The sequence below is a fragment of the Oncorhynchus nerka genome, unplaced genomic scaffold, assembly GCF_034236695.1.
Source record: "Oncorhynchus nerka isolate Pitt River unplaced genomic scaffold, Oner_Uvic_2.0 unplaced_scaffold_1298, whole genome shotgun sequence".
In the NCBI taxonomy this organism is placed as follows: Eukaryota; Metazoa; Chordata; class Actinopteri; order Salmoniformes; family Salmonidae; genus Oncorhynchus; species Oncorhynchus nerka.
The window spans coordinates 118,091-140,418 of record NW_027040045.1 but is presented as its reverse complement, the minus strand read 5'-3'; the positions used below and the strand labels follow the sequence as shown (position 1 = coordinate 140,418).

Genomic DNA, 22,328 nt, shown 5'->3' with positions numbered 1-22,328 from the left:
ATACTAGTAGTAGTGTAGATCAGCATTGTTGTTTAAATCAGATAGCCTGTCCTAAAATAGATTTCTAAATGTAGCATATATTCAAATGTGATTAGGGTCCCCTGGGAAACACTGACCAACATTTGGTTCCTACTCAGATTGCTTTTCACCCATTGGTTGTTCCCTCAGATTCCTGCTAACCCATTGGTTGTTCCCCCAGGTTTCGTACTGAGGTAAACTATGACGTCCTGGAAGTGCGTGACGGCCGGTTCCCCTCCTCGCCTCTGATTGGTAGTTACCAGGGTACCCAGGTGCCCCAGTTCCTCATCAGCACATCCAACTTCCTGTTCCTTCTCTTTTCCACCGACAAGAGCCACTCGGACATCGGCTTCCGCATCCGTTATGAGAGTAAGACTTTGTGTTTGTATTTTTTTTAGCTCATTTTAGCCACAAACAGGTAGATGATAACTACTAATGGTTCCAGAACAACCATTTGAGAAACTTTTGACAAAAGTTTGTTTTTTTTCTTTATTTTTTAAACTATTTTCTACAGTGTAGAATAATAGTGAAGACATTAAAACTATGAAATAACTCCTATGGAATCATGTAGTAACCAACAAAAGTGTTAAAACAAATACATATATTTTATATTTATATTCTTCAAAGTAGCCACACTTTGCATTTATGACGGCTTTGTACACTCTTGGCATTCTCTCAACCAGCTTCACCTGGAATGGTTTTCAAACAGTCTTGAAGAAGTTCCCACATATACCGAGCAATTGTTGGCTGTTTTTCCCAAACCATCTCAACTGCGTCTCACAAAGACAAAACGGTTGGAAAAAAATCTCAAATTTGATGTTGAGATTGTCTGTTACTTGAACACTGTGAAGTATTTAGTTGCCCTGCAATTTCTAATGCTGGTAACTCTAATTAACTTATCATCGGCAGCAGAGGTAACTCTGGGTCTTCCTTTCTTGTGGTGGTCATCATGAGAGCCAGTTAACTCTAATTAAACTTATCATCGGCAGCAGAGGTAACTCTGGGTCTTCCTTTCTTGTGGTGGTCCTCATGAGAGCCAGTTAACTCTAATGAACATATCCTCTGTAACAGAGGTAACTCTGGGTCTTCCTTTCCTGTGGTGGTCCTCATGAGAGCCAGTTAACTCTAATTAACTTATCCTCTGCAGCAGAGGTAACTCTGGGTCTTCCTTTCTTGTGGTGGTCCTCATGAGAGCCAATTTCATCATAGCGCTTGATGGTTTTTGCGACGGTTTCTCTTTGCTTATATGAAGAAACTTTTAAAGTTCTTGAAATTTTCCGGATTGACTGACCTTCATGTCTTAAAGTAATGATGGACTGTCATTTATCTTTGCATATTTGAGCTGTTCTTGCCATAATATGGACTTGGTCTTTTATCAAATAGGGCTATCTTCTGTATATCTACACATTCCTTGTCGCAATACAACTGATTGTCTCAAACGCATTAAGGAAAGGAAAGAAATTCCCCAAATGAACATTTAACAAGGCATGCCTGTTAATTGGAATGCATTCCAGGTGACTTCCTCCTCAAATCAAATGTTATTGGTCACATACACATGATTAGCGGATGTTAATGCAGGTGTAGCGAAATGCTTGTGCTTCTAGCTCGGACAGTGCAGTAATATCTAACAAGTAATATCTAACAAACTACACAACATAAACTTAACACACACACAAATCAAAGTAGGAAAGAATTAAGACTATATATAGTTGAAGTCTGAAGTTTACATACACATAGGATGGAGTCATTTAAACTAGTTTACATACACATAGGATGGAGTCATTTAAACTAGTTTACATACACATAGGATGGAGTCATTTAAACTCGTTTTTCAACCACTCCACAAATTTCTTGTTTTATCAAGCTATAGTTTTGGCAAGTCAGTTAGGACATCTACTTTGTACAGGACACAAGTCATTTTCCCAACAATTGTTTACAGACAGATTAATTCACAATTCCAGTGGGTCAGAAGTTTACATACACTAAGTTGACTGTGCCTTTAAAAGGTCAGACTACGGTTTGCAACTGCACATGGGGACAAAGATAGTACTTTTTGGAGAAAAGTCCTCTGGTCTGATGAAACAAATTATGTTTTGTTTGGCCATAATGACCATTGTTATGTTTGGAGGAAACAGGGGAGGCTTGCAAGCCAAAGAACACCATCCCAACCATGAAGCACGGGGGTGGCAGAATCATGTTGTGGGGGTGCTTTGCTGCAGGAGGGACTGGTGCCCTTCACAAAACAGATGGCATCATGAGGCAGGGAAATTATGTGTATATATTGAATCAACATCTCAAGATATCAGTCAGGTAGTTAAAGCTTGGTTGCAAATGAGTTTTCCAAATGGACAATGACCCCAAGCATTCTTCCAAAGTTGTGGCAAAATGGCTTAAGGACAACAAAGTCAAGGTATTGGAGTGGCCATCACAAAGCCCTGACCTCAATCCTATAGAACATTTGTGCCTTCAAACCTGATTGAGTTACACCAGCTCTGTCAGGAGGAATGGGCCAATATTCACCCAACTTATTGTGGGAAGCTTGTGGAAGTCTACCTGAGTAGTTCGACCAAAATTAAACAATTTAAAGGCAATGCTAACAAATACTAATTGAATGTATGTAAACTTCTGACTCAATGGGAATGTGATGAAAGAAATAAAAGCTGAAATAAATCATTCTCTCTACTATTATTCTGACATTTCACATTCTTAAAATAAGTGGTGATCCTAACTGACCTAAGACTGAATTTTGCTTAGAAATAAATGTCAGGAATTGTGAAAACTGAGTTTAAATGTATTTGGCTAAGGTGTATGTAAACTTCCGACTTTACTGTACATATGGACGAGCGGTGTCAGAGAGGAACGGATTAAGATATAGTAGAATAGTATAGAATACAGTATATACATATGAAATGAGTGATGCCAGATATGTAGACATTAGATAAGTGACTAGTTTTCCATTCCTTAAAGTGGCCAGTGATTTCTAGACTATGCCTATAGGGAGCAGCCTCTAATGTGCTACTGATGGCTGTTTAACAGTCTGATGGCCTTGAGATAGTAGCTGTTTTTCAGTCTCTTGGTCCCTGCTTTGATGCACCTGTACTGACCTTGCCTTCTTTATGATAGCGGGGTGAACAGGCAGTGGCTCAGGTGGTTGATGTCCTTGATGATCTTTTTCGCCTTCCTGTTTCATTGGGTGCTGTAGGTGTCCAGGAGGGCAGGTAGTTTGCCCCTGGTGATGCATTGGGACTGCAACCCCCTCTGGAGAGCCTTGCGGTTGCGGGCGGCGCAGTTGCTGTACCAGGCGGTGATACTGCCCGACAGGATGCTTTCAATTGTGCATCTGTAAAAGTTTTTGAGGGTTTTAGGTGACAAGCCACATTTCGTTAGCCTCCTGAAGTTGAAGAGGCTTTGTTGCGTCTCCTTCACCACACTGTCTGTGTGGGAAGCTGGTTGAGAGAATGCCTAGTGTGCAAAGCTGTCATCAAGAGAAAATGTTGGCTACTTTGAAGAATCTCAGATATAAAACATTTTGATTTCTTTAACACTTTTTTGGTTACTACATGATTCCATATGTGTTTTTTCATAGTGTTGATGTCTTCAATATTATTATACAATGTAGAAAATTGTAAAAATAATGAAAAATCCTGGAATGAGTAGTTGTGTCCAAACTTTTGACTGTTACTGTAAATGCCATGGTCATGGTTACCATAACCACATAACCATGGTTACCCTTGGTTTGAATCCAGGGACAGGTGTTTCATTTAACAGCCTTCAGTGTTCTCTTTTTGACTCCCTCCTCTGTAATTAAACCTTCAGAATTGTTAAAAATCTCATCATCTATCATACTTTGCTTCCTCCAGGCATTCCACTGATTTTAAAACTTGGTCCTCCAGGAAGGGGAGAGCCTTAGCAACACTTTTGCAGATGTTCATGATATCTTTGAAAAAAAATCGTTTTTTTAGAAAGGATACCTACACATTTTGACGAGCTCATGTTATAGACAGAAGCGTGCTTCATGGTAGTCCAATCCAAACTCATCTCTCTGCATTATCTCAGCCAATCATGGCTAGCGGGAAGGTTTCTGGAATGTTCTGCCAATAAAAAAAAAGCATTTTGATTTAAAACAAAGTTTAAATTACTCCTGTGAAGTAGTGACGCGTGACATACACCATGTTTCTTGAAATAAGTCACATATGGTGTTGTTATTCCACCACTATAATAATGCCAGGTCCCTGACTGAGCTATAATAATAACAGGTCCATGACTGAGCTATAATAATAACAGGTCCCTGACTGAGCTATAATAATAACAGGTACCCGACTGAACTATAATAATAACAGGTACCTGACTGAACTATAATAATAACAGGTACCTGACTGAGCTATAATAATAACAGGTCCCTGACTGAGCTATAATAATAACAGGTACCTGACTGAGCTATAATAATAACAGGTACCTGACTGAACTATAATAATAACAGGTACCTGACTGAGCTATAATAATGCCAGGTACCTGACTGAGCTATAATAATAACAGGTACCTGACTGAACTATAATAATAACAGGTACCTGACTGAGCTATAATAATAACAGGTCCCTGACTGAGCTATAATAATAACAGGTCCCTGACTGAGCTATAATAATAACAGGTACCTGACTGAGCTATAATAATGCCAGGTACCTGACTGAGCTATAATAATAACAGGTCCCTGACTGAGCTATAATAATGCCAGGTACCCGACTGAACTATTATTTTTGCCATATAATCATATTAATGATATTATATAAATGAGTTGATATGAATGAGGTGATATTAATGAGGTGATATGAATGAGGTGACATTAATGAGATGATATTAATGAGGTGACCTTAATGAGCTTTAGTAACCCCTAGTTACCTTTAGTAACCTTTAGTAACCCTTAGTAACCTTTAGTAACCCTTAGTAACCTTTAGTAACCCTTAGTAACCCGTAGTTACCTTTAGTAACCCGTAGTTACCTTTAGTAACCCTTAGTAACCCTTAGTAATACTTAGTAACCCTTAGTAACCCTTAGTAATATTTAGTAACCCTTAGTAACCCTTAGTAACCCTTAGTAATATTTAGTAACCCTTAGTAACCCCTAGTAACCCTTAGTATCCCTTAGTAACCCTTAGTAACCCTTAGTAATATTTAGTAACCCGTAGTAACCCTTAGTAATATTTAGTAACCCTTAGTAACCCTTAGTAACCCTTAGTAATATTTAGTAACCCTTAGTAACCCTTAGTAATATTTAGTAACCCTTAGTAATATTTAGTAACCCTTAGTAACCCTTAGTAATATTTAGTAACCCTTAGTAACCCTTAGTAATATTTAGTAACCCTTAGTAACCCTTAGTAATATTTAGTAACCCTTAGTAACCCTTAGTAATATTTAGTAACCCTTAGTAACCCTTAGTAACCCTTAGTAACCCTTAGTAACCCTTAGTAACCCTTAGTAATTTAGTAACCCTTAGTAACACTTAGTAACCCTTAGTAATATTTAGTAACCCCTAACCCCTTAAGTAACCCTTAGTAACCATTAGTAACCCTTAGTAATATTTAGTAACCCTTAGTAACCCTTAGTAATATTTAGTGACCCTTAGTAACCCCTAGTAACCCTTAGTAACCCTTAGTATCCCTTAGTAACCCTTAGTAATATTTAGTAACCCTTAGTAATATTTAGTAACCCTTAGTAACCCTTAGTAATATTTAGTAACCCTTAGTAACCCTTAGTAATATTTAGTAACCCTTAGTAACCCTTAGTAACCCTTAGTAATATTTAGTAACCCTTAGTAACCCTTAGTAATATTTAGTAACCCTTAGTAATATTTGACCCTTAGTAACCCTTAGTAACCCTTAGTAACCCTTAGTATCCCTTAGTAACCCTTAGTAACCCTTAGTAATATTTAGTAACCCTTAGTAACCCTTAGTAATATTTAGTAACCCTTAGTAACCCTTAGTAATATTTAGTAACCCTTAGTAATATTTAGTAACCCTTAGTAACCCTTAGTAATATTTAGTAACCCTTAGTAACCCTTAGTAATACTTAGTAACCCTTAGTAACCCTTAGTAATATTTAGTATCCCTTAGTAACCCTTAGTAACCCGTAGTAATATTTAGTGACCCTTAGTAACCCCTATTAACCCTTAGTAACCCTTAGTATCCCTTAGTAACCCTTAGTAACCCTTAGTAATATTTAGTAACCCTTAGTAACCCTTAGTAACCCTTAGTAACCCTTAGTAATATTTAGTGACCCTTACTAACCCCTAGTAACCCTTAGTAACCCTTAGTATCCCTTAGTAACCCTTAGTAACCCTTAGTAATATTTAGTAACCCTTAGTCACCCTTAGTAATATTTAGTAACCCTTAGTAACCCTTAGCAACCCTTAGTAACCCTTAGTAACCCTTAGTAACCTTTAGTCACACCATCTCTCTCTGCTTTACCTGACTCACCTTAGTAACGCTTAGTAACCCTTAGTCACACCACCCTCTCTGCTTGGCTTGAATAAGTCACCATGGCTACTGCACCACTCAGACAGAAACAGGGACAGGTATGTGTGTGGGAGAGATCCCTTTTAGTTGGTACCTGTATTCAAAACAAACACTGACAGGAAGTTGTGCAAGAGTTTTAGTGTGCGTCCCAAATGGCACCCTTCTCCGTATGGACACCGGTCAAAAGTAGTTTAGTTTAGTTTATTAATTCGAACATAAAAAACAAAAAACAAGCACACATACAACTTGAAAAAGCCATACGTGCACGCACACGAGGTAAATCATGGAGAATAACAAACATTAAAGTCTGGAACTTATTCCCATTGTGGTCCTCTTTAGTGTAGAGAACAGTGTGTCATGCTACTGAATAAATGCCTTTTAGCATGTCACACTGTTACACTGGTCCATTTGAGATAGGTGTTTCACCTGAAATACAGAATGACAGACACAATCACCGTGGATGTTGTATTGTGGCGTAGGGAAGAGGGGTGTGTGTGTGTGTGTGTGTGTGTGTGTGTGTGTGTGTGTGTGTGTGGTGTGTGTGCGTGTGCGTGTGTGTGTGTGTGTGTGTGTATGTGTGTGTATAATAACCCATGTGTGTTTTCCTCCTCAGCTCTACAGCTACAGTCAGATCACTGTGTCGACCCTGGCATCCCCGTCAACGGCCAACGCCATGGCAACGACTTCTACGTAGGTGCCTTGGTAACGTTCAGCTGTGACGCCGGGTACTCCCTCAGCGACCCAGAACCCCTGGAGTGTGAACCAAACTACCAGTGGAGTCGACCCCTGCCCAGCTGTGATGGTACGGCCCGATTATGAATTCTGTTCACAAAATGGCGCCCATTTTCGCTCTAGGTGGAAGTTTCCCTTATCATACAGTAAAGCTAGGATAATAGGACAATCTTATGACTCAAATCGACAGCATTATATTCACTATATTCTATGAGTATTTGGCAACTAGACAAGTCTTTCTAGATGTTTCCTACCCTCTAAAATGTTCATCTCTTTTTTTTTCTCCGTAAAATATTTTTATCTATGACTCTCCTTCCTATTTCACTGTAAAGGCGTTTATATTTAAGGCCAGTATTGATTTCCTCCTCCTGTATAATGATATTGATGATATCCACCTCTCTGTATGTGTCCTTCAGAAGGGCACTGCTAGTAAACTGCATTGTAGAGCATGGTGAAACCTGGGGGCATTTCATTAAGTGTAGTTCTAGTATCTACCATTACTGTCTCTGTCTCTCTCTCTCCCTCTTATCTATCTCTTTCTCTCTCTGTCCCTCTCTCTGTCTCTCTCTCTTTATTTATCTCTCTCTCTCTCTCCATCTTTTCTCTCTCCCTCTTCTCTCTCTCTCTCCCTCTCTGTCCCTCTCACTCTCTCTCTTCTCGCTCTCTCGTTCTCTCTCTCTCGTTCTCTGTCTCTCGCTCTCTCTCTCTCTCTGTCCCTCTCACTCTCTCTCTCTCTCTCTCTCTCTCTCTCTCTCTCTCTCTCTCTCTCTCTCTCTAACCCTCCTCTCTTTATACCTCCCTCCCCCTCTCTCTGCAGCTTTGTGTGGAGGTTATATTCAGGGTAACACCGGTACCATCCTCTCCCCTGGGTTTCCTGACTTCTATCCTCACAACCTCAACTGCACCTGGATGATAGAGTCCTCCCACGGGAAAGGTGAGCAGGGACACTCCAGTCTACATGCTTTCAGTCTAATTCAATTTCACTGGCATTGTCATTTCACTTATCAGGCCCTTTAAAGAATGCTGGTACATCCCTGCACCGCTGATACCCAACCCCCCAGTCACATCACTATTGGAGTTATTACCTTTTCATAAAATATCTTGGTTTCCTCTACATAAAATATCTTGGTTTCCTCTTCATAAAGTATCTTGGTTTCCTCTTCATAAAATATCTTGGTTACCTCTTCATAAAGTATCTTCATAAAGTATCTTGGTTTCCTCTTCATAAAGTATCTTGGTTACCTCTTCATAAAGTATCTTCATAAAGTATATTGGTTTACTCTTCATAAAGTATCTTGGTTACCTCTTCATAAAGTATCTTCATAAAGTATATTGGTTTCCTCTTCATAAAATATCTTGGTTTCCTCTTCATAAAGTATCTTGGTTTCCTCTTCATAAAATATCTTGGTTACCTCTTCATAAAGTATCTTCATAAAGTATATTGGTTTCCTCTTCATAAAGTATCTTGGTTTCCTCTTCTTAAAGTATCTTGGTTACCTCTTTATAAAGTATCTTCATAAAGTATATTGGTTTCCTCTTCATAAAGTATCTTGGTTTCCTCTTCATAAAGTATCTTGGTTTCCTCTTCATAAAATATCTTGGTTTCCTCTTCATAAAGTATCTTGGTTTCCTCTTCATAAAATATCTTCATAAAATATCTTGGTTTCCTCTTCATAAAATATCTTCATAAAGTATCTTGGTTTCCTCTTCATAAAGTATCTTGGTTTCCTCTTCATAAAGTATCTTGGTTACCTCTTCATAAAGTATCTTCATAAAGTATCTTGGTTTCCTCTTCATAAAGTATCTTGGTTTCCTCTTCATAAAGTATCTTGGTTACCTCTTCATTAAGTATCTTGGTTTCCTCTGCATAAAGTATCTTGGTTTCCTCTTCATAAAGTATCTTGGTTTCCTCTTCATAAAGTATCTTGGTTTCCTCTTCATAAAGTATCTTGGTTTCCTCTTCATAAAGTATCTTGGTTTCCTCTTCATAAAATATCTTGGTTTCCTCTTCATAAAGTATCTTGGTTTCCTCTTCATAAAGTATCTTGGTTTCCTCTTCATAAAGTAACTTGGTTTCCTCTTCATAAAATATCTTGGTTTCCTCTTCATAAAGTATCTTGGTTTCCTCTTCATAAAGTATCTTGGTTTCCTCTTCATAAAGTATCTTGGTTGCCTCTTCATAAAGTATCTTGGTTGCCTCTTCATAAAGTATCTTGGTTTCCTCTTCATAAAGTATCTTGGTGTCCTCTTCATAAAGTATCTTGGTTGCCTCTTCATAACGTATCTTGGTTTCCTCTTCATAAAGTATCTTGGTTTCCTCTTCATAAAATATCTTGGTTTCCTCTTCATAAAATATCTTGGTTTCCTCTTCATAAAGTATCTTGGTTTCCTCTTCATAAAGTATCTTGGTTGCCCAACCCCCTGTCACATGACTATTAGATCTAGCACCACATGTGAAACCTGTGTAGGCTATATGTTAGGGGTTAGGCATCTAGATCTGAACGAATAGTCTGAACGAATGGTTGTTGGTCCAGAACAGAATTATAATAATTTATACACTGTAAATTGACTACAACTAAACCCCAAAAGAGATTTGATTGGAAAATAACAATCATTTCACACCTTGATTACATTGAGACACGATCTCATCTTTTTTTTGAGGGGGAGGGGATACGAATTTACTGATATTATCAAATGTTTAGCTGAATTCCTGAAGATTTTACTCTCTTTTCTTGAACCAAAAATGACCCCTCCATGTAGAAAAATAGTAGAAAAATATATACAAATTCTTGAATGAGTAGGTTTATCCAAACTTTTGACTGGTACTAAAGTTTGGACACACCTACTCATTCAAGGGTTTTTCTAGAAGACATCAAAACTATGAAATAACACATATGGAATCATGTAGTAACGAAAAAAGTTACTTCACTCTCCTTCTTGGTCAAATTATTATTTTACCAGGCAAGTCAGTTAAAAGAACAAATTATTATTTTCAATGACGGCCTAGGAACAGTGGGTTAACCTTGTTCATGGGCAGAACAATATATTTTTACCTTGTCGGCTCGGGATTTGATCTTGCAACCTTTCGGTTACAAGTCCAACTCTCTGACCACTAGGCTACCTGCCGCCCCAGCAGCATGGAGGTGTGTTAGGTCATTGTCCACTAAGCGCAAACCAGATGGGATGGCGTATCGCTGCAGAATGCTGTGGTAGGCATGCTGGTTAAGTGTGCCTTGAATTCTAAATAAATCACAGACAGTGTCACCAGCAAAGAACCTGCACACTGTCACACCTCCTCCTCCATGCTTAACGGTGGGAACCACACATGCAGAGTTAATCCGTTCACCTACTCTGCGTCTCACAAAGACATCACACCTCCTCCCCCATGCTTCACGGTGGGAACCACACATGCAGAGATCATCCGTTCACCTACTCTGCGTCTCACAAAGACATCACACCTCCTCCTCCATGCTTCACGGTGGGAACCACACATGCAGAGACCATCCGTTCACCTACTCTGCGTCTCACAAACACATCACACCTCCTCCTCCATGCTTCACGGTGGGAACCACACATGTAGAGATCAACCGTTCACCTACTCTGCGTCTCACAAAGACGAGGCGTTTGGAACCAGATATCACAAATTTGCACTCATCAGACCAAAGGACAGATTTCTACCGGTCTAATGTCCATTGATCGTGTTTCTTGGCCCAAGCAAATCTCTTTTGATTATTGGTGTCCTTTAGTAGTGGTTTCTTTGCAGCAATTCCACCATGAAGGCCTGATTCACACAGTCTCCTCTGAACAGTTGATTTTGAGATGTGTCTGTTACTTGAACTCTGTGAAGCATTTATTTGGGCTGCAATTTCTGAGGCTGGTAACTCTAATGAACTTATCCTCTGCAGCAGAGGTAACTCTGGGTATTCCTTTCCTGTGGCGGTCTTCATGAGAGACAGGTAACTCTAATGAACTTATCCTCTGCAGCAGAGGTAACTCTGGGTCTTCCTTTCCTGTGGCGGTCCTCAGTTTCATCATAGCACTTGATGATTTTTGCGACAGCACTTGAAGAAACTTTCAAAGTTCTTGAAATTTTCCAGATTGACTGACCATCATTTCTTAAAGTAATGAAGGACTGTCGTTTCTCTTTGCTTATTTGAGCTGTTCTTGCCATAAAATGGACTTGTTATTTGACCAAATAGGGCTATCTTCTGTATACCACCCCTACCTTGTCACAACACAACTGACTGACTCAAACGCTTTAAGAAGGAAATAAATTCCACAAATTAACTTTTAACGAGGCACACCTGTTAATTGAAATCCATTACAGGTGACTAACTCGTTATGCTGGTTGAGAGAATGCCATGGGTGTGCAAAGCTGTCATCAATGCGAAAGGTGGCTACATTGAAGAATTTAAAAATACAAAATATATTTTGATTTGTTTAACACTTTTTTTTGGTTACCTCATGATTCCATATGTGTGTTAATTCATAGTTTAAATATCTTCACTATTATTCTACAATGTAGAAAATAGTACAAATAAAGAAAAACCCTTGAATGAGTAGTTGTGTCCAACATTTTGACTGGTACTGTATATGTGTATGAAATCACTCGCGGGCCGGTTTTGCCGATCAATAGGTTATATTGTATTTGATACAGCCAAGCCAACCCTAAAATAGGTTGTACTATGTTTGATACAGCCAAGCCAACCCTAAAATAGGTTCTACTGTATTTGATACAGCCAAGCCAACCCTAAAATAGGTTTTGCTGTATTTGATACAGCCAAGCCAACCCTAAAATCGGTTCTACTGTATTTGATACAGCCAAGCCAACCCTAAAATAGGTTCTATTGTATTTGATACAGCCAAGCCAACCCTAAAATTGGTTCTACTGTATTTGATACAGCCAAGCCAACCCTAAAATAGGTTCTATTGTATTTGTCTTCTGAAAGGTTCCATCAAGTGTTCGAAACCATCAGATTCAGCTACAAAAACATGATCCAAGCTTACTCTTCTCTATGTCCCGCTCTCTCTCCTGCCCACCAGGAAGAGTGTAGCTGACTCCTCTCTCTCTCTCTCTCTCTCTCTCTCTCTCTCTCTCTCTCTCTCCCTGCCCACCAGGAAGAGTGTAGCTGACTCCTCTTCTCTCTCTCTCTCTCTCTCTCTCTCTCTCTCTCTCTCTCTCTCTCCTGACCACCAGGAAGAGTGTAGCTGACTCCTCTTCTCTCTCTCTCTCTCTCTCTCTCTCTCTCTCTCTCTCTCTCTCTCTCTCTCTCTGCCCACCAGGAAGAGTGTAGCTGACTCCTCTTCTGTTTTCTCTCTGCCCTGCCCACCAGGAAGAGTGTAGCTGACTCCTCTTCTGTTTTCTCTCTGCCCTGCCCACCAGGAAGAGTGTAGCTGACTCCTCTTCTCTCTTCTCTCTCTCTCTCTCTCTCTCTCTCTCTCTCTCTCTCTCTCTCTCTCTCTCTCTCTCTCTCTCTCTCTCTCTCTCTCTCTCTCTCCTGCCCCACCAGGTGTCCAGTTCACCTTCCATACATTCCACCTAGAGTCTCCTCATGACCACCTGTTGGTGACAGAGAACGGCAGCTTCCCCGAACCCCTGTGGAGACTAACGGGCTCAACACTGCCACCCACCCTCAGTGCAGGCCTGTATGGGAACTACACCGCTCAGATACGCTTCCTCTCAGACTTCTCTGTCTCCTACGAGGGATTCAACATCACCTTCTCAGGTAAGAGTTGGGTCACCCTCTGCTTGTGATTGAAAGGGAACTTTGAAACCGCTATAAATGTAGAATAATGCCTCAAAGGACCATGAAAACAGAGCTATGAAGATGTACAGATGAATATGTGGATAATACTGAAAGAATAAGCTATTGTATGATGTAATGCATTTGTAGATCCACCAGAAACACAAGAGTATCTGTGTGTATTTGTGTGCCTCCCTATCCGTCTAGCAGGAACACGAAACTATCCTGTTCCCAGACCTGTTTATTTTTTGTGTCTTGTGGTTGTTGTCATGCCACAATGACCATATGAGTTGACCACATTGAAACAATGTTCTGGTACCAGGCTAGTTTCATTGAGCCAGATAGGAAGACAGGCTACCAATTTGAAACTGAGCTACAGTGACCTCCCGAAAAATATTGGGACAGCGTCATTTTTTTGTTGTTGTGTGGTTTTGGCTCCGTACTCAGGCACACAATGATTATGTCACACTTGTGACTTAAAAAAATAATACAAAAACTTGTTGGATGCATCTGCAGTTTGTTTTGGTTGTGTTTCAGATTATTTTGTGCCCGATTGAAATGAACGGAAGATAATGTATTGTGTAATTTTGGAGTCACTTTTATTTTAAATAATAACAGAATGTGTAGTAACACTTGACACCCAGTGTTATAACCATGTCATAACGGCTGACATAACTTGTTATAACCATGTCATAATATGTCATAACGGCTGACATAACTTGTTATAACCATGTCATAATATGTCATAACGGCTGACATAACTTGTTATAACCATGTCATACTATGTCATAACGGCTGACATAACTTGATATAACCATGTCATAATATGTCATAACGGCTGACATAACTTGTTATAACCATGTCATAATATGTCATAACGGCTGACATAACTTGTTATAACCATGTCATAACGTCTGACATAACTTGTTATAACCATGTCATAACGTCTGACATAACTTGATATAACCATGTCATAATATGTCATAACGTCTGACATAACTTGATATAACCATGTCATAATATGTCATAACGTCTGACATAACTTGATATAACCATGTCATAATATGTCATAATGTCTGACATAACTTGATATAACCATGTCATAATATGTCATAACGTCTGACATAACTTGTTATAACCATGTCATAATGGCTGCATTACTTGTTATAACCATGTCATACTATGTCATAACGGCTGACATAACTTGTTATAACCATGTCATACTATGTCATAACGGCTGACATAACTCTATATAACCATGTCATAATATGTCATAACGTCTGACATAACTTGTTATAACCATGTCATACTATGTCATAACGGCTGACATAACTTGTTATAACCATGTCATAACGGCTGACATAACTTGATATAACCATGTCATAATATGTCATAACGTCTGACATAACTTGTTATAAACATGTCATAATATGTCATAACGGCTGACATAACTTGTTATAACCATGTCATAATATGTCATAACGTCTGACATAACTTGTTATAACCATGTCATAATATGTCATAACGTCTGACATAACTTGTTATAACCATGTCATAATATGTCATAACAGCTGACATAACTTGATATAACCATGTCATAATATGTCATAACGGCTGACATAACTTGTTATAACCATGTCATAACGGCTGACATAACTTGTTATAACCATGTTATACTATGTCATAACGGCTGACATAACTTGTTATAACCATGTCATAACGGCTGACATAACTTGTTATAACCATGTCATAACAGCTGACATAACTTGTTATAACCATGTCATAATATGTCATAACGTCTGACATAACTTGTTATAACCATGTCATAACGGCTGACATAACTTGTTATAACCATGTTATACTATGTCATAACGGCTGACATAACTTGTTATAACCATGTCATAACGGCTGACATAATTTGTTATAACCATGTCATAATATGTCATAACGGCTGACATAACTTGTTATAACCATGTTATACTATGTCATAACGGCTGACATAACTTGTTATAACCATGTCATAACGTCTGACATAACTTGATATAACCATGTTATACTATGTCATAACGGCTGACATAACTTGTTATAACCATGTCATAATATGTCATAACGTCTGACATAACTTGATATAACCATGTCATACTATGTCATAACGGCTGACATAACTTGTTATAACCATGTCATAATATGTCATAACGGCTGACATAACTTGATATAACCATGTCATAATATGTCATAACGGCTGACATAACTTGTTATAACCATGTCATAATATGTCATAACGGCTGACATAACCTACCGTAATATGGTCGTAACACTGTTATAACACTGACTCATATATTTACACCTGTTGTGACCTATAGTGTGTTATTTTATGACTGGTTATAACACCTACATAAGAGTGTCACAACACACATTTATTCAAATTCGTTTTTTTCCCAGCCAATAAGGTTCCTTTCGTTTGAACGTTTGTTTCTTAAGTCCTTTGTTGTTGTTGAATCTAATTCTTTACAGTATTTTGTTCATCATATTTTAAATAACTAATAGAAAATATACTTCATGCCAATGTCAAGAAGCATTTCGACCATCGTAATCGTATCAGGTAGATAGTCCTATCATGTCCTTTTTATCAGTCATCAGTCTAATAGAGGGTGTCTTGTCCTGCTCCTGAAGTCTGCTCCTACATTCATCCCAGTCCTCAGTCTAATAGAGGGTGTCTTGTCCTGCTCCTGAAGTCTGCTCCTACATTCATCCCAGTCCTCAGTCTAGTAGAGGGTGTCTTGTCCTGATCCTGAAATCTGTTCCTACATTCATCCCAGTCTTGTCCTGCTCCTACAATCATCCCAGTCTTCTCCTGCTCCTTGTGCTGCTCCTACATTCATCCCAGTCTTGTCCTGCTCCTTGTCCTGCTCCTTGTCCTGCTCCTACATTCATCCCAGTCATCAGTCTAATAGAGGGTGTCTTGTCCTGCTCCTTGTCCTGCTCCTACATTCATCCCAGTCTTGTCCTGCTCCTTGTGCTGCTCCTACATTCATCCCAGTCTTGTCCTGCTCCTTGTCCTGCTCCTACATTCATCCCAGTCATCAGTCTAATAGAGGGTGTCTTGTCCTGCTCCTGAAATCTGCTCCTACATTCATCCCAGTCTTGTCCTGCTCCTTGTCCTGCTCCTACATTCTTCCCAGTCTTGTCCTGCTCCTTGTCCTGCTCCTACATTCATCCCAGTCTTGTCCTGCTCCTTGTCCTGCTCCTGAAATCTGCTCCTACATTCATCCCAGTCTTCAGAAACAGAGCATTGAGGCAGGTGCATGTCTGACATCAATGTGTGCGCTATAACAATGATAAGTTAATATGGTCAATTAAAAAAATTATGTTATATTAACATAAACATACTGTTGACAAGGAGGCTGTGATGTAATGGAATGTTTTTCCTTGTGTGGTGTGTTTTGACACTCTGATGTCAATGTCATAACCAGCCTTAAAATAACAAGAGAGAGGAGAGGGGAGGAGAGGAGAGGAGAGGAGAGGGGGAGAGGAGAGGGGAGGGGAGGAGAGGGGAGGGGAGGGGAGAGGAGAGGAGAGGAGAGGAGAGGAGAGGAGAGGAGAGGAGAGGAGAGGAGAGGAGAGGAGAGGAGAGGAGAGGAGACTGCCCTCCGATCAAGTTAATGTCAGCTGATATGACATAAATAACACAATATACAGTATGTCACAACAGGCTGTCGTGGAAATGTCCTCTATTTACCAAATCACGAGAGCAAACCACACAAGTCAGAGTTAGTTATCACAAAGTCCATCTTTAATTATATGAGCTCTATCACAACCCTGTGACTCTCAGATCAATTCAGTGTCTATCAATGACTTCTCTGAGAGTCCCTTCCACATTTCAACTGAGATCCTTTATAGCAGAGACACACACAGGATAAGACAGCATCGGCATAATTTATCGTTCAGCTTTGTCTCCTAAAACATGTTCTCTTCTCAAACTCAGAACCATAAACAAATCCTCCATATCAACAGGCATATATCAAATCTACCCCTCCTTGACAAGATCACAGAGACACACTGACTGGCACACAGACGTTGTGGAGCCAAGAGATATACGCTTGACCTCTCTCCTCTCTCCGGCCCAAACAACTTAGTCTTGACATAGAACAGATACTGCAAACCCGGCCACAGTATTATACAAACATAACATTCTGATGAGAAGTAACTTACCAACATATGATGATTATAAAACACATTACCTATGTTACCACCTAATTCTGATTATTCCACCAACAAGGCCTAAATGTGTCATGACCAGGCTTAAAATAACACAATATACAGTATGTCACAACAGGCCTAAATGTGTCATAACATGTTATGACCCTATTATAACAGGTTAATGTCAGCTCTTATGACCATATGACAGGTTAATGTCAGCTGTTATGACCATATGACAGGTTATGACAGGTTAATGTCAACTGTTATGACCATATGACAGGTTATAACAGGTTAATGTCAGCTGTTATGACCCTATGACAGGTTATGACAAGTTAATGTCAGCTGTTATGACCATATGACAGGTTATGACAAGTTAATGTCAACTGTTATGACCATATGACAGGTTATAACAGGTTAATGTCAGCTGTTATGACCCTATTATAACAGGTTAATGTCAGCTGTTATGACCCTATTATAACAGGTTATGACAGGTTAATGTCAGCTGTTATGACCCTATTATAACAGGTTATGACAGGTTAATGTCAGCTGTTATGACCCTATTATAACAGGTTAATGTCAGCTGTTATGACCCTATTATAACAGGTTATGACAGGTTAATGTCAGCTGTTATGACCCTATTATAGGTTAATGTCAGCTGTTATGACCATATTATAACAGGTTAATGTCAGCTGTTATGACCCTATTATAACAGGTTAATGTCAGCTGTTATGACCATATTATAACAGGTTAATGTCAGCTGTTATGACCCTATTATAACAGGTTATGACAGGTTAATGTCAGCTGTTATGACCATATGACAGGTTATAACAGGTTAATGTCAGCTGTTATGACCATATGACAGGTTATAACAGGTTAATGTCAACTGTTATGACCATATTATAACAGGTTAATGTCAGCTCTTATGACCATATGACAGGTTAATGTCAGCTGTTATGACCCTATTATAACAGGTTATGACAGGTTAATGTCAGCTCTTATGACCATATGACAGGTTAATGTCAGCTGTTATGACCCTATTATAACAGGTTATGACAGGTTAATGTCAGCTGTTATGACCCTATTATAACAGGTTATGACAGGTTAATGTCAGCTGTTATGACCCTATTATAACAGGTTATGACACGTTAATGTCAGCTGTTATGACCCTATTATAACAGGTTATGACACGTTAATGTCAGCTGTTATGACCCTATTAAGTGAGGTGTTATGACATAGGGTGTCAAGTAAAGTGTTACAGAAAATGTTTCTAAAACACTTCTACGTTACCGTGGAAGCTACCAGGATTATGGATAATCCTGGATGAATCGTAAATAATTATGAGTGTGTAATGTACAGACGCATAAATATCATACCCACCAAAAAACACTATCCTCCCCTGTTATTGTAATGGTGAGAGGTTAGCGTGTCTTGGGGGTATGATATAAAATGCTAACCTCCCCTGTTATTGTAATGGTGAGAGGTTAGTTTGTCTTGGGGGTATGATATAAAATGCTAATCTCCCCTGTTATTGTAATGGTGAGAGGTTAGTCTTGTGTCTTGTTATTGTAATGGTGAGAGGTATGATATAAAATGCTAACCTCCCCTGTTATTGTAATGGTGAGAGGTTAGCATGTCTTGGGGATATGATATAAAATGCTAACCTCCCCTGTTATTGTAATGGTGAGAGGTTAGCATGTCTTGGTGCTATGATATAAAATGCTAATCTCCCCTGTTATTGTAATGGTGAGAGGTTAGCATGTATTGGTGCTATGATATACAATGCTTACCTCCCCTGTTATTGTAATGGTGAGAGGTTAGCGTGTCTTGGGGGTATGATATAAAATGCTAACCTCCCCTGTTATTGTAATGGTGAGAGGTTAGTTTGTCTTGGGGGTATGATATAAAATGCTAATCTCCCCTGTTATTGTAATGGTGAGAGGTTAGCGTGTCTTGGGGGTATGATATAAAATGCTAACCTCCCCTGTTATTGTAATGGTGAGAGGTTAGCATGTCTTGGGGATATGATATAAAATGCTTACCTCCCCTGTTATTGTAATGGTGAGAGGTTAGCATGTCTTGGGGGTATGATATAAAATGTTAACCTCCCCTGTTATTGTAATGGTGAGAGGTTAGCATGTCTTGGTGGTATGATATAAAATGTTAACCTCCCCTGTTATTGTAATGGTGAGAGGTTAGCATGTCTTGGGGGTATGATATTTGTTGGTCTGTAACTTTTTAACTCATCATTATTCACGATTCATGCAGGACTTTCCGTAAACATGATAGCATCCACATTAACGTAGAACGTAGTGTTTAGAAACATATTCTATTCTTATTTACAATAAAAGTGACTCCAAAATGACACAATACGTTATTTTTCCATACATTTCTATTGGGTCACAATATACTCTGAAAAACAACCAAAAAACAAAAAGCAAATGAATAAAACAAGTTTGTAAAGTCACAAGCTTGATGTAATCATTGCGTGCTAAGAATACAGGACCATATACTGAACTTTTTACTACTTTAATACAAATATAAGTGAGTTTATCCCAATACATTTAGTCTCCTAAAATGGGAGGACTGTGTACAAAAAGTGCTTTCATTTCTTAACGGTTCACCTGATATGGATGAATTTACCCTCAAATTAAAGTTGACAGTCAGCCGTGTCAAAATCCTAAGTGCTGGAGTACAGATCCAAAACAACAACAACAACAACAACAACAACAACAACAAATCACTGTCCCAATACTTTTGGAGCTGACTGTATATCGACGGCTGACTGTTTTGGTGATCATGGATCCACTAGAAGAAATCCTATTGCAATGTATTGTGGGTGTCCTCACTAATGAAGTCGTCCCTTTCTCCTCTCCTCTTCCAGAGTATGACCTGGAACCATGTGAAGACCCGGGAGTTCCTCCTTACAGTACCCGTAAGGGGTTACAGTTTGGGGTAGGGGACGTGCTCATCTTCTCCTGTTTCCCTGGTTACCGTCTGGAGGGGCCGGCGAGGGTGACGTGTCTTGGTGGGCGGAGGAGGGTGTGGAGCTCCCCTCTGCCAAGGTGTGTTGGTAGGTGGTCACATGATTTAATTTGTCTTTGTTTCATCCCCCTCCTGTCCCAACCGACCTCACATCATGGACACCTCGCGCAGTCATGTACTGTACATCAATATATACCCACCTCGTCTTCACTTATATCCATCCAGAAGACTGTCCTGGAAAACACTCCCACAACCTTCAATACAACTTTATATACCGCCACCTACCCCTGATACACACTATCATACACTTCCCCTTCAACAGCATGTCCCATACCGCACCAGAGAGTACTACACATCCTGCTGGATTATGGAGATATAGAGAGTGGATTATGGAGATATAGAGACTGGATTATGGATATATAGAGAGGGGATTACAGATATATAGAGACTGGATTACGGAAATATAGAGACTGGATTGTGGATATATAGAGACTGGATTATGGAGATATAGAGAGTGGATTACTGAGATATAGAGACTGGATTATGGAGATATGGAGAGGGGATTATGGAGATATAGAGACTGGATTATGGAGATAAAAACCTGCATATTTTATGAGTAAAGCGGGTATTCATATCTTACCCGACGAGGTCCAGAGAACTACTGTTTTTTTCCTTTTCTACTTGATAATTAAATCCACCCACCTGGCGTCCGATTCTAAATCAGTTCCTTATTAGACGGGAGGAATGATAGTCAGCAGTGTTAAAATGAGCCCCTCGTAATTAATAGAATTGAACTATAACGTTTGCAGAACTAACTAAGGAGAGCAGGTGGAATCATAAAAAGAGGAAAACAGCTTAAACTGTTACAATGAAATAGAGAAATACACTACATGACCAAGAGTATGTGGACACCGGGCTGGTCGAACATCTCATTACAAAACTCATGGGCATTAATAGGGAGTCGGTCCCTCCCTTTGCTGCTATAACATCCTCCACTCTTCTGGGAAGTCATTAATATGGAGATGGTCCTCCCTTTGCTGCTATAACATCCTCCACTCTTCTGGGAAGTCATTAATATGGAGTTGGTCCCCCTTTTGCTGCTATAACATCCTCCACTCTTCTGGGAAGTCATTAATATGGAGTTGGTCCCCCTTTTGCTGCTATAACAGCCTCCACTCTTCTGGGAAGTCATTAATATGGAGTTGGTCCTCCCTTTGCTGCTATAACATCCTCCACTCTTCTGGGAAGTCATTAATATGGAGTTGGTCCCCCTTTTGCTGCTATAACATCCTCCACTCTTCTGGGAAGTCATTAATATGGAGTTGGTCCCCCTTTTGCTGCTATAACAGCCTCCACTCTTCTGGGAAGTCATTAATATGGAGATGGTCCTCCCTTTGCTGCTATAACATCCTCCACTCTTCTGGGAAGTCATTAATATGGAGTTGGTCCCCCTTTTGCTGCTATAACATCCTCCACTCTTCTGGGAAGTCATTAATATGGAGTTGGTCCCCCTTTTGCTGCTATAACAGCCTCCACTCTTCTGGGAAGTCATTAATATGGAGTTGGTCCCCCCTTTGCTGCTATAACATCCTCCACTCTTCTGGGAAGTCATTAATATGTAGTTGGTCCCCCCCATTGCTGCTATAACATCCTCCACTCTTCTGGGAAGGCTTTCCACTAGATGTCCTCTTGGTCGTTGTCATGCTGAAACAGGAAAGGGCCTTCCGCAAACTGTTGCCACAAAGTTGGAAGCACAGAATCATCTAGAATGTCATTGTATGCTGCAGCGTTAAGATTTGCATTCACTGGAACTAAGGGGCCTAGTCTGAACCATGATAAACAGCCCCAGACCATTATTCCTCCTCCACCAAACTTTACAGTTGGCACTATGTATTCGGGCAGGTAGCGTTCTCTTGGTATCCGCCAAACCCAGATTCATCCATCGGACTGCCAGATGGTGAAGAGTGATTCATCACTCCAGAGAAAGCGTTTCCACTGCTCCAGAGTTCAATGGCGGCGAGCTTTACACCACTCCAGCCAACGCTTGGCATTGCACATGGTGATCTTAGGCTTGTGTGCCACTGCTCGGCCACGGAAACCCATTTCATGAAACTCCCGACAAACGGTTATTGTGCTGAAGTGGC

At 39.7% G+C, this 22,328-nt stretch overlaps 1 protein-coding gene across 1 annotated transcript in view; it reads left to right on the top strand.

Annotated features, from left to right (window-relative positions):
- Positions 1-199: 199 nt before the first annotated feature.
- The window catches only part of LOC115124127 (CUB and sushi domain-containing protein 2), a gene marked incomplete at both ends in the record, with an annotated part of 130,816 nt that continues 108,687 nt past the window's right edge, over positions 200-22,328 (top strand). Inside the window, 5 exons of the mRNA XM_065015731.1 lie at positions 200-387; positions 7,140-7,328; positions 8,076-8,192; positions 12,769-12,984; positions 20,084-20,272. Of these exons, the coding sequence (XP_064871803.1) occupies positions 200-387; positions 7,140-7,328; positions 8,076-8,192; positions 12,769-12,984; positions 20,084-20,272 (899 nt within the window). The remainder of the gene's footprint in view (positions 388-7,139; positions 7,329-8,075; positions 8,193-12,768; positions 12,985-20,083; positions 20,273-22,328) is intronic.